The sequence below is a fragment of the Ochotona princeps genome, chromosome 13, assembly GCF_030435755.1.
Source record: "Ochotona princeps isolate mOchPri1 chromosome 13, mOchPri1.hap1, whole genome shotgun sequence".
Classification (NCBI taxonomy): Eukaryota; Metazoa; Chordata; class Mammalia; order Lagomorpha; family Ochotonidae; genus Ochotona; species Ochotona princeps.
In genome coordinates, this window is record NC_080844.1 from 32,161,069 (window position 1) to 32,171,667 (window position 10,599).

The 10,599-nt window shown below is 53.5% G+C and overlaps 1 protein-coding gene across 1 annotated transcript in view; it reads right to left on the bottom strand.

The window, feature by feature from the left end:
* The window catches only part of LRRC20 (leucine rich repeat containing 20), a 65,604-nt gene extending 58,450 nt beyond the window's left edge, over positions 1 to 7,154 (bottom strand). Inside the window, exons 1-2 of the mRNA XM_004583451.2 lie at positions 7,024 to 7,154; positions 2,063 to 2,207 (exon numbers count right to left, since the gene is read on the bottom strand). Coding sequence (XP_004583508.2) covers positions 2,063 to 2,144 — 82 coding nt within the window. The 5' untranslated portion in view covers positions 2,145 to 2,207; positions 7,024 to 7,154. The remainder of the gene's footprint in view (positions 1 to 2,062; positions 2,208 to 7,023) is intronic.
* Between the last annotated feature and the right edge of the window lie 3,445 nt (positions 7,155 to 10,599).

Genomic DNA, 10,599 nt, shown 5'->3' on the forward strand with positions numbered 1-10,599 from the left:
TTAAATTTTTAATTGATTTATTTTAAAGTCAGAGTCACAAAGAGAAAGGGAGAAGTATATCTTTTATTCCTTGGTTCCCTCCACCCTCTACCTTCAGAAGGCTGCAATGGCCAGAGAGCTTCAGTTGGATCGCTCACGTGCATGTAGGGGCTCAAGGACTTGGGCCATCCCATGCCACTTTACCCAGGCCATTCGCAGAGAACTGGAGCAGCTGGGGCTAGAACCAGCGCCCATGTGGGATGCTGGCACTATGGGTGGTGGTTTTATCCACTATACCAAGTGCTGCCCCCATGGATGATTCTTACCCTAAACTCTTTTTTCTCCCAATTGAAAAACAGCGGATTCACCACGGAACATTTAGACACTACAGAATGCTGTGCCCTAACTCCCATTTGCATCTTGTTTGATTGGCTTCTGCTTCCCTTCTTTGTATTCGCACGTGCTTAGCATAACTACTGTCAGCACACACAGTTTGGGACCCTTGGTTTTTTCCAATTGGTGTCGTACATGAGAATGTGCCAGTCTCTACTGAAGCATGTGATGGGAACTGCTGTATGTGACTGCTAACAGCTACATAAATACCACTGCAGGTAGCTGTAACAAACTGATTCAAGGGACCAAAGTTGTTATCCATTGCCTATGACGCCAGCACCCCACAAGGGTGCCAGTTCAAGACCCAGCTACTTTACTTCGAATCCTGCTCCCTGCTAATGTTCCTAGGAAAGCAGTTGAAAATGGCGCAAGTACTTGAGCCCCTGCACCCACATGGGATACCCAGAAGAAGCTCCTGGATTTGGCCTGGCCCAGCCCTGTCCATTGTAGCCATTTCCCATCTCTTCCAGAAAGCCTTCCTGGATTACTTCAACTCTCAGCAACATTCCTTACCTCCAAAATACAACCAGTGATCCACCCCACACGCTCTGCCTAGAGCCTGGGTGTCGCTCACCACTCTGCAGTTGTCTGACAGGTGGTGGGCTGATCTCAGACCCAGGACTCCTCCACTACACACACCCTTGGGAACCTGTCAGCACCTTGCACACAGCAGGTGCTCAACACGTGCTGACTGCTTGGACCCCAGACTCTTTCCTTGGCCCTGAGGAGCTTGGTCAGGAGCACACACACCCGCAAGGGCCTGGTCTGACTTGCTGCTTCTTTTCCGGCCACTGTCAAGGATAGACCCCTCCACCATGTACCCTCCACTCCCACCCAGGACAAATCTCTGACCTGGAAAACCCAGTCTCCTTCATGGGAACATCTCAGGCCTCAGCCTTTGAGGACAGCAAAGCTTTAAAACAAGAGTTGCCAAGCACCTTACAGACCCCACAATCCTTCCTCACCACCCTGATGAGGAAGACACAATTGCCATCCCCGGCTTAGAGATGAAGCAGCCAAGGCTCTGAAAGCTGGAACAACCTGCTCAGGTCCTGGCTGGTGGGTATCGGGGGGCAGGGTGGGTCCATGCCCAGACCTGTGGGACCCATAGCTTGGCCCTCCCCACAGCAGCAGCCGTACAGAGTCCTAAACACAGGGGGGCCCTGATGAGGAATGCCTGAGCTTCCTGGCTCACAGCCTGCGGCCAGCAGCGCAAACGCTCCTCCCAGACCAACCAGAACCCCCACGTTGGTCTGCATATACAGGAGGGCCCCTCTCACCCTTGCTTAGGTCAGAAAATGCCACTGTGAGGTTAGGATGCTCCTGACACAGTGCCAGGCTTGGGCATCACGCCTCCCCCTGCTTGTAGACTGAGAACTGACAGTTCATGCCAGGGAGGCAGTGAGGCTCCAACGAGGGGCACCCAGAACAGGACTCTCAGCCGGTGCCAGCTGGTGCATGGTCACCATCACTGGTAATGTGAGGGCAGGGGGTGTCTCTCAGACCTCCCTGGCTACAGCCCTCAGTACGACACAGGTCTCGCACTTTGGCGTTCTAGTCACAAACCACACGCAATCTCGGTGCAGGTTCACACAGTGTTCATCCCCAGGATGCGAGGTGGCACACCTAACACTGTGTCCTTCCTTTCTCCCCGAGTTACCTCTCCACCATTTTGAAAGCCCTCACTCACCCAGGGTGTCGGAGCCGCTCTCCACCGTCTCGTTGACCTTCCTCGCAACCCGGGCCACGGCCTCACCCATCTTCCTCAGCATGCAGACTCGAATGTCCTGCTGCCAGCCTCCAGGCCGGTCTGCTGCTCACCAAGGGGCCTGCACCTAGGGAAGAGGCAGGGCCATGACACATCTGCCGGCAGCCTAGGGTCCCACCCCAGCTTCCTCCTTCCCTGGAGACCCAGGCTGCCACTCACCTCCTCTCATGGAACCAACAGCCTCGGCTACATCCAGCCTGGCCTGCACAGGGGTTGAGCTGCCTGTCAGAGGGTGGAGGCAGCTGGGCACTACCAGCATTCTGGAAGGCTCAGCACAGGTGACCTCACCAGCCCCAGGGTCTTGGGCCAGAACTAATAGCCCAGCAAGCAAGAGGACTCAAGAGTGTGCTGGCCTGTGACTCATTGTACCGGGAGGGCACAGTCATTTGCCTGCAGGGGAAGGACCCCTGTGGTCCCATCCCACAGTCTCCATCTGAGCCAGCTTCCTGCCCACAGCAGGAAAAGGACAAGGCCTGCCCACAGCAGAACAAGGCCTTAGTTCCCCTGGATAATCCACCTACGTGGGCCAGACGCCCCCTGCAGGCAGCAAGGAAGGACACCAAGGCAAATTGGAGCCCAGAGTCTCCAGGAGCTCATAGGATGGTAGGGGTGGTCTATCAGACCCATCTCCCCTCGCGACCACGTGCAGCAGCAGTCTGTTAACCTGACCACAGACCTGATCATCAGTCTGTTAACCTGACCACAGACCTGATCATCAGCCAGACACAGAGCTCCTACGCAGGCAAAGTGGCAGGGCTGAGAGAGGAAAAAGTGGATGACCATGGGAAAGACACTTAGAGAAAGGCCAGGAAGGCCCCATGAGAGGTGCTAAAGCCAGAGCACAAAGGGATGCCCCCAGCTCCCAGTTATTACAGAGGAAGAAGTGAAGGCATCAAAAGAGGCTACATGACCTGGCCAAGGTCAAAGTCTATAGCCGCCATCAAGTCAGCCCAAGTGCACATCCAGTTGTCACTACTTCTTCTTTCAACCAGAAAAGCAGAGAGAAGGATTGAGACAAGAGGTCTTCTATCCACTGGTTCATTCCCCAAAATGTCTGCTAAGCCAGGCCAGAGTCAGGAAATGGAAACTCAACCCAGGTCACCTGCTGCCTCCCAGGGTGTGCCTTAGCAAGAAGAGGCAACCCAGAGCAAAGAGGGGATTCACACCCAGACACACTGATACGGCATGCAGGCATCCCAGGCTGCACGTGATCCACTGTACCCAATGCCCAACCTCAGTGCTCATTTCTTTATAAGGATCACCCCTATCACCTACAACAGCATCCCACAGACAGGCACAAACTAGAGGCCAAGGTCAGAGCCCAGCATTTCCCCCTGGGCCCTAAGCCCAGCTTCTTTGATATCTCAGGATTTGTAGCAAGGGCTAAAGAAGGGGAAAAGCAGAAGTGAAGTACAGTGTGGAGTGGGAGCTCGCTGCTGCTCCAGACCCCAAAAAGTCCCAGAAACTCACACAAGCAGGGCAAAGCCAAGGCCACCACCTGCTTGGGAGACCGGATGTGAGTATCCACCTGAGAGTGCACTTTGCCAAACAAGCTGACCCTAAAAGCTGGAAACACACAGTATCGTGGGAAAAGGCTATTGGAGACAGGCCAGGTGCTCAACCCCTGTTAGTAAGCTGAGATGCACTGAAGTTTCTGAGCACCTCTAAGCCTAGTTTCCTCACCTGAATAGAAGAGCTAGTCATATCCACTTCACTGAATTCACATGCTAACAAAATACGTGCACCTGTATATCTAGAAGCATGGAATCCAGGCCACATGAGTAAATGCTGGTGAAGAAGACAAACAGCTCCCGGCATCTGGTCTCAGCTTCGCAAACGACTCTGAGCAAACGACTCAGCAGAAACCATCTTTCAGGAATAAGTTTTCATTTCTCCACCTCCAGGAAGCCTTCCCTGGTCATCCCAACCCTTAGGGTTCCCTCCTCCCTCTAGGTTTCAGCAGCCCTCAGTGACTCAGCCCAAGTCACCTGGGTGGTTCCAAAGGCTTTAAAAACACATTTGGCCTCGTGTTGAGGACACTGGTTGAGAGTGCCTGGGTGGGTTACTCAGCTCTGGCTCCTGACTCCACCTTCCTACTACCACGACCCTAGGAGGCAGCAGCAAGGTCTCAGATATGTAGGAGACCTGGATGGAGTTTCTGGCTCTCCTGGCTCACCCCTGGCTGTGGCAGGCATTTAGGGGAGCAAACAAGCAGACAGCAGATCTCTGTCTCCATCCTGTGCCTTTAAAATAAATAAGATTATACTTATACAATCTTATGCATACACCTGTCTTCCCACTGGCCTGTGAGCAACTTGGGGTAGAGAGCAGGTCTGGGCTACGTTTCTGCCCTGAACTATGCAGCCCACACTGAGTTAGTAACTGAATTAGCAGCTCCTGATGGTGCTGACCGACAGTCACCATGGGAGTTTCAAATCTGAATATAGGTCAGCACACACCACCTACATCTATATGCCAAAGGTTCCAGGTGGGCACCTCCCTAGGTAAGGTGGGCCAGAGCAGGCCAATAGCGAATGGGAAGGACTGTGGCAAACTGGACCCAACACCTTGACCATGCTGCTTTCAAAGCTGCCCCAAATCGCAGCACTGCTGCGGGGACCTTGATAACCAACTTTGACCTCTTTGTGAACGGGAACTCCGAGGCCCCAGAAGTTTCCTTATTAGATGGACAAGCAATGGGGTCTTCTGATTCCCAGACCAGACCTCCTCCCCATACTATGCTTCTCCTTTTCCCATCTCTGACAGTCATCACCAAAGTCAAAAGCATTCACTGAGCACTTAGTACATCACCAGAATGAAGAGGGAGAGGAAAAATACAGGAAATAGCTTTGCAATTTTATTCTGATGAAGCACTCATGCTCTTACAGCAGAACAGAAAGGGTCCAGTTTGCCTTAGTCCTTCCCCGCACCCATCTGTCTTACATATGGTCATGCTGCCCTAACCCCACCAGGTCCTATACCTGCAATTCCACTGGCTGCCTGCAGGGAGAGGTGGTGCCTTCGTCCAGGGATGAAAATCAGCATAAAAACAAAAACAAGTAACACTCCCGGGAAGGTCTTGGGGCACAGAGAATTAAAGTTGCCAACTACTATGCAGGCATCCTGTATGGATACCCTTTATTCCCCGCTTTATTCCCTGGCTGCTCCATTTTCCATCCAGCATCACAGGAAGATGGCCTGAGGACTTAGGCCATTGCACCCACACAGGAGAGACCAGGATGAGTTCCTGGCTCCTTGCAGCCATTTGGAGAGTGGGCCATTGATGGCTGATTTGCATCCTCTCCATTCTCTTTCTCTCTGTAACTGCCTTTCAAATAAATATATAAATCTTGGGTCGGGGGTCACAAGTACAGGAAGAGGAACAAATCCAGAAGTCTGGGTTCACACCCATACACCTGGAAGAAATTCGTTTATATTCCACAGGATACTTTGGGTACACCACAGAGGTAGACCCCAATGTTCCCAGTAGCTGAAATCATCCCTTCAGGGACTGAAGAGGATTCCCCCTCCTCTCCCTTTACCTAAAACCACCTGTTCCTCACAAGAGAAGAAAGGCTGCCATCCTCCTGTGAGCTGTCTGTCCTCTGTTTCTCTACAGGAAACTAAGGGACTGGAAGGTTATCCATGTGATGTTCTGGGCAGCCCCATCAATAAAATGGACAGACCACCTTCCTCCCTGGGTGGCCGTGAAAAGTAATACACAGGGAACTTGTGAGAAAGGCCTTTGCGCACCAGGTCCCTGACCACCAAGTAGGTGATTAAACAGGGGCATTCAGAGCTGGTCATGAACTGAAAGCTAGGGAAGTAACTGGGAAGGGGTTATCCATACCCCTGACCATTAGCTAATTTAATCTGGACACAACACAGGGCAGGGGTGATTTTTTTTTCTTAAACCCTGGTCACAGCCCCCCAATTCCCACCCTTAGCGGTGAGGCTAGCTTATCTGTAGTCCTGAGATCTCTGCAAAGAAGCAGCTGCGACACCCCGTGCGCACCAGCTGCTCCTATATTTAGTTACTGGTGTGGTCAGTTGGGAACTTTAGAGCCTGGCAGCCGCTCCGCCCGGCAACTCGAGCCCTCTGAGTCCTGCGTGCACAGTCTCCAGCGCGCTGGCTGCCGACTATGCCAAGCTGGGGAACTTGCAGGGAGGCAAACCGAGGGGGACTTTCGGGTGGCCCCAAAGGGTCCAGAAGCCCACTAAGCCCCAGGACACATCTGGCCTCCTTTCTCACACCGAGGCAAGTAGTCCGCCCGCACGTTAATGGAACGCGCTGGCGCCTCGGCTTTGCACTAGGGATTGGGGGGGATGCTCTCCGTCCGTGTCTGGGCGTTCTCAGCGCACTCACCCCACGCAATGGCAGGGCCAGGAGCCGGTGCGCGAAACCAATGGGCAGCGTAGATCAGGGGGTCGCACTTGGCGGGGACTTCCCGCGCCGCCCATAGGCCAAAAGGCACGCTCCAGGACAGGCATCCGCAGCTTCCCAAAGCGGAAGCAAACCCCAAGTGTCGCTCCGGGGTCAAAATACCCGCAAGGCCGCCTCCCGCGGAAATGGAAACCCTCCCAGGAGGACCTCTCCGCACACCCTTCTCCCCTCAAGCACTGTCCCCACTCGCCCTAGCCGTCAGGGTTCCGCTGAGGATGCAAGCAGGGGGAGGCGCGCGCTGGGCCCCCGGGGCGCTGCCGGAGCCAGTGCGCGCTGTCCTGTCACCGGGCGACCTGGGGGAGGGGAGGGGACACTGGAAAACCAGGACCTTTTTCACCCTCTCTCCCCCAGCCCCTACACCACTTGGCCTCAGACTACGTTTACTTTGCGGGGCATGAGGTGCGCGGCCCCGCTCCGGGCCGCTTTCGGCTCCACTTACGGCGACAATGCCTCCTAGCGCCCTGCGCAGCGCAGTCACGCTCCCTCGGTCGCCGCCAGCGCCCCACGCGAGTTCCCAGCCGGCGGGGCGGAGCGCGCGGGGCCGCGGGCTCTGCGCTCACGGCCGCCCGGCCAATCACGGTGACAGGACAGGCACCGGGGTGGGTGCCAGAGTAGCTCCCGGGCCGCGCGCAACCAATCAGAGCGCGGGTGCTCGCGCCGCGCCCGGGAGCGACGCGCCAAAGGGCGGCCCTGCGCGCTCCCGTCAGCGGGAAGGAGCTGCTTTGTGTACGGCTGCTGGGAGCGGAGCAGGTGGGGCGCGAATGTGCAACAGGTCCCAATATCTGTTGGTTTGCTGGACGCAATGGACTTGATTTAAGCAGGTCAGGGAGTGCTTTGAAAGCCGTGCAGCTGGATGATCGGAAACTTTTTCAGAGCAATCAGGCCTGTACCCAGCCTGTTACCTTAGCCTTCCCAAGTCCAGGGTGCCCTGGATCGGTCCTGCCTCCCAGGGTTCCCTGTGCGGATGAGGGCTGGGAGTATTTTGTGTCTCCTAGGCCCAGCAGGAATAGGGAGTGGCTCCCAGGACCTGCATTTTTTTGCAGGTCGTCCGGGCACACAAACAGCATTTACTGAGAGATATGGGGTCCCTCCCACCAGTGATCCAAAGATAGAGGCTTCACAAGCTCTAGAGAACAGACTAGGAAGTTACGGGAGTCCTAAAGAGAAAATATTATATTCTACCTCTATAGCTACCAGACCAATGGGCACACCCCCTCAGTCTTGGGTGGAATTGATGGGAGCAGAGCCTGCCCTGGTATATGTGTGTGTGTCTACAGGCATTGCCCAGCCAAGGGTTGTCAGCAAAGAGCATGACCCAGGAGCAGACCCAACTGCTCTCTTTCAGAGTAACCCAAAGAGTTCAGTTTTGTGGACACCTCGGTTCTGAACTTGCAAATATGCTCTTGATGTTTTAAACCACTCAGGCTGTGGCTATTTGCTAGAGTAACCCCCAAAAAGCAAATATCACAAGCAAAAGGGATGATGGGGAAGGAGACCAAGTGAGTCTGAGAACCGAATAGTGGGGCAGGTGTCTGACCTAGCAGTTAAGACGCACCCATTTCACATCATAGTACCTGGGTTCAATTCCCCTCCAGCTCCTATCTCCAGCTTCCTAGGAAGGCAAACCCTGGGGTCCTGCCAGCTCCACAAGAGAGTTGGGCTGTGCTCCTGACTGCAAGCTTCAGTTTGGTTGTAAGTCTTTGGGGACTGAACTAGTAGATGGACTTTCTCTCCCTCCCTCTCAGATAGTGCAGAGACAGAGAGAGAAAGCCTAAATGGAACTGAATGGCGAGGATGTACGAGGTGCTGTGTCTCAGAGTACATTGAGATGAAGCAGACCCAGACCTCCAGGGGTTACCTGTCAAGAGAACATTTGAGCGGCCAATGCTGTGGCATAGCAGGTGGAGTTGGCAGCTGCAGTGCTGACATCCCATTTGAGCACCAGTTTGAGTCCCAGCTGCTCTACTTCCAGTCTGACTCCCTAATAATGTGCCTGGAAAGCAGCAGAGGATAGTCCACATGCCTGGGCACCTACACCCATGTGGGAGGCCCGGAGGATGCTCCTGGCTCATGGCTTTGGACTGACCCTGTTCTGGACATTGCAGCCACATAGAGAGTGAGCCAGATAAGGGAAGATCTCTTTCATCTCTTTCATACTCTTTCAGTAACTCTGCCTTTCACATAAATAAATAAATCTTAAAAAAGATTGGTGGGGGATCTGACATGGTAACCTAATGGGTAAAGTTCTCACCTTGCAAGCGCCTGAATCCCTTATGGGTACTAGTTATAATCCTGGCAGCTCCACTTACCATTAGTCTCCCTGCTTGTGGCCTGGGGAAGCAGTTGAGGACAATTCAAAGCCTTGGGACTCTGCACCCACATGGGAGACCTGGAAGAAGCTCCTGGCTCTTGGCTTCAGATCAGCTTGGCTCTGGCTGTTGCCACTACTTGGGGAGTGAACCAGCAGATGAAAGATCTTTCTTGAGCATGGCGTGGTGGCCTAATGGCTAAGGTCCTTGCCTTGCACATGCCAGGATCCCATATGGGCGCTGGTTCTAATCCCGGCAGCTCCACCTCCCATCCAGCTCCCTGCTTGTGGCCTGGGAAAGCAGTCAAGGATGGGCCAAAGCCTTGTGACCCTGCATCTGCATGGGAGACCTGGAGGAGGTTCTTGGCTTCTGGCTTTGGATCAGAGCAGCACCAGCCGTTGCGGTCACTTGGGGAGCGAATCATCGGACAGAAGATCTTCCTCTCTGTCTCTCCTCCTCTCTGTGTATCTGACTTTGTAATAAAAATAAATAAATTTTTTTCATTTTTCTTTATTTTTGACAATCTTTACATAGTTAATTATGGCACAAAGATTCCAGGGCAACAGGAAAGTGGGTAAGATTATTATTTCCACATTGTTTTTTTCCTGTATCTGGGGTAAAGGGGGAGATAAAGGGAGAAGCCCCACCTAGTCTCGCACCCATCCCAGGTCTCTGATGTGGGGCATGCTCCGAGGGTCTTGCTCAAGTGGTTTTGATAGTTCAGCAGTTATGAATTGCTGCCAGTCTCGCCACTCCAAGTATGATGAGGTCGCTGCAGAATCCGCTGATTGACATAGTCCATCTTAGAGTCTCCTTTTGCCCAGTTTTTCACTGCCAATATATGGCTGGGGTAGTTGATTGATTTGTTCTGACCTCTGTTGTGATGCCAGGTATCCTATGTAGGTTCCAACAGACTGCCATATCCTCCATGTGCAGCTGGTTATGCTCTCCACTGCTTGTTCTGAGCCTCTGAGGAGGCTCAGCTCTGGCAGTTGCATTCCGTGGCAGACCATGGGTTCTGAGTCCAGCAGTTTGATTGGGGAGATCCCAAAAGAAACTTTGTCTGAGGTGATCCCAGACCAGATTCTTGTGTGTACTTACAAGTACAGAGTCTGGTACAGTACATCGCCCAAATAGGATCATGGTTGCAATTGCTGGGTCAGTCCTGTTTCCAGCCCTGTCTTCCACTGGAATTAATGGGTGTTGCAGTCCAGCCTGATTCTGCCCAGCACACACTCAGCTCTCACATAAACCAGTGGGAGCTGCAGCCTCATTGGAGAGACCCACAATAACCCCCACCAGATCCGTCCCCTAGCCTGGTTCCCATGCTTGCCAGTATGTGCCGCAGACTAGTCCAGTCTGTCCCACATCCCATTCAGCTCTCATACATGTCAATGGGCATTGAAGCCTAGTTCAACTTAACCAGCTACCCTATCCAGCCCACACATATGATGTTGGTTGCCTTTCTGTCTAGCCAGCCCTGCCCCTGTCCTGGTTTTCCTGCTCTCCAGTGGGAGTGGTAACTCAAGAGGGAGGAGCCCACTATTTTCCCTTCTAGGCCACTCCCACTCCTGGATTATGCACTTTCCAGGTGGTTCTGGAATTTAACTTGACCTATTTAGCCTCCAGTACCAGCTGGTGCTGTGGCAAAGCCCAACCAACACTCACCCACTCTAATTTTTGCTTGCTGTCTCTCTTTAGATCTG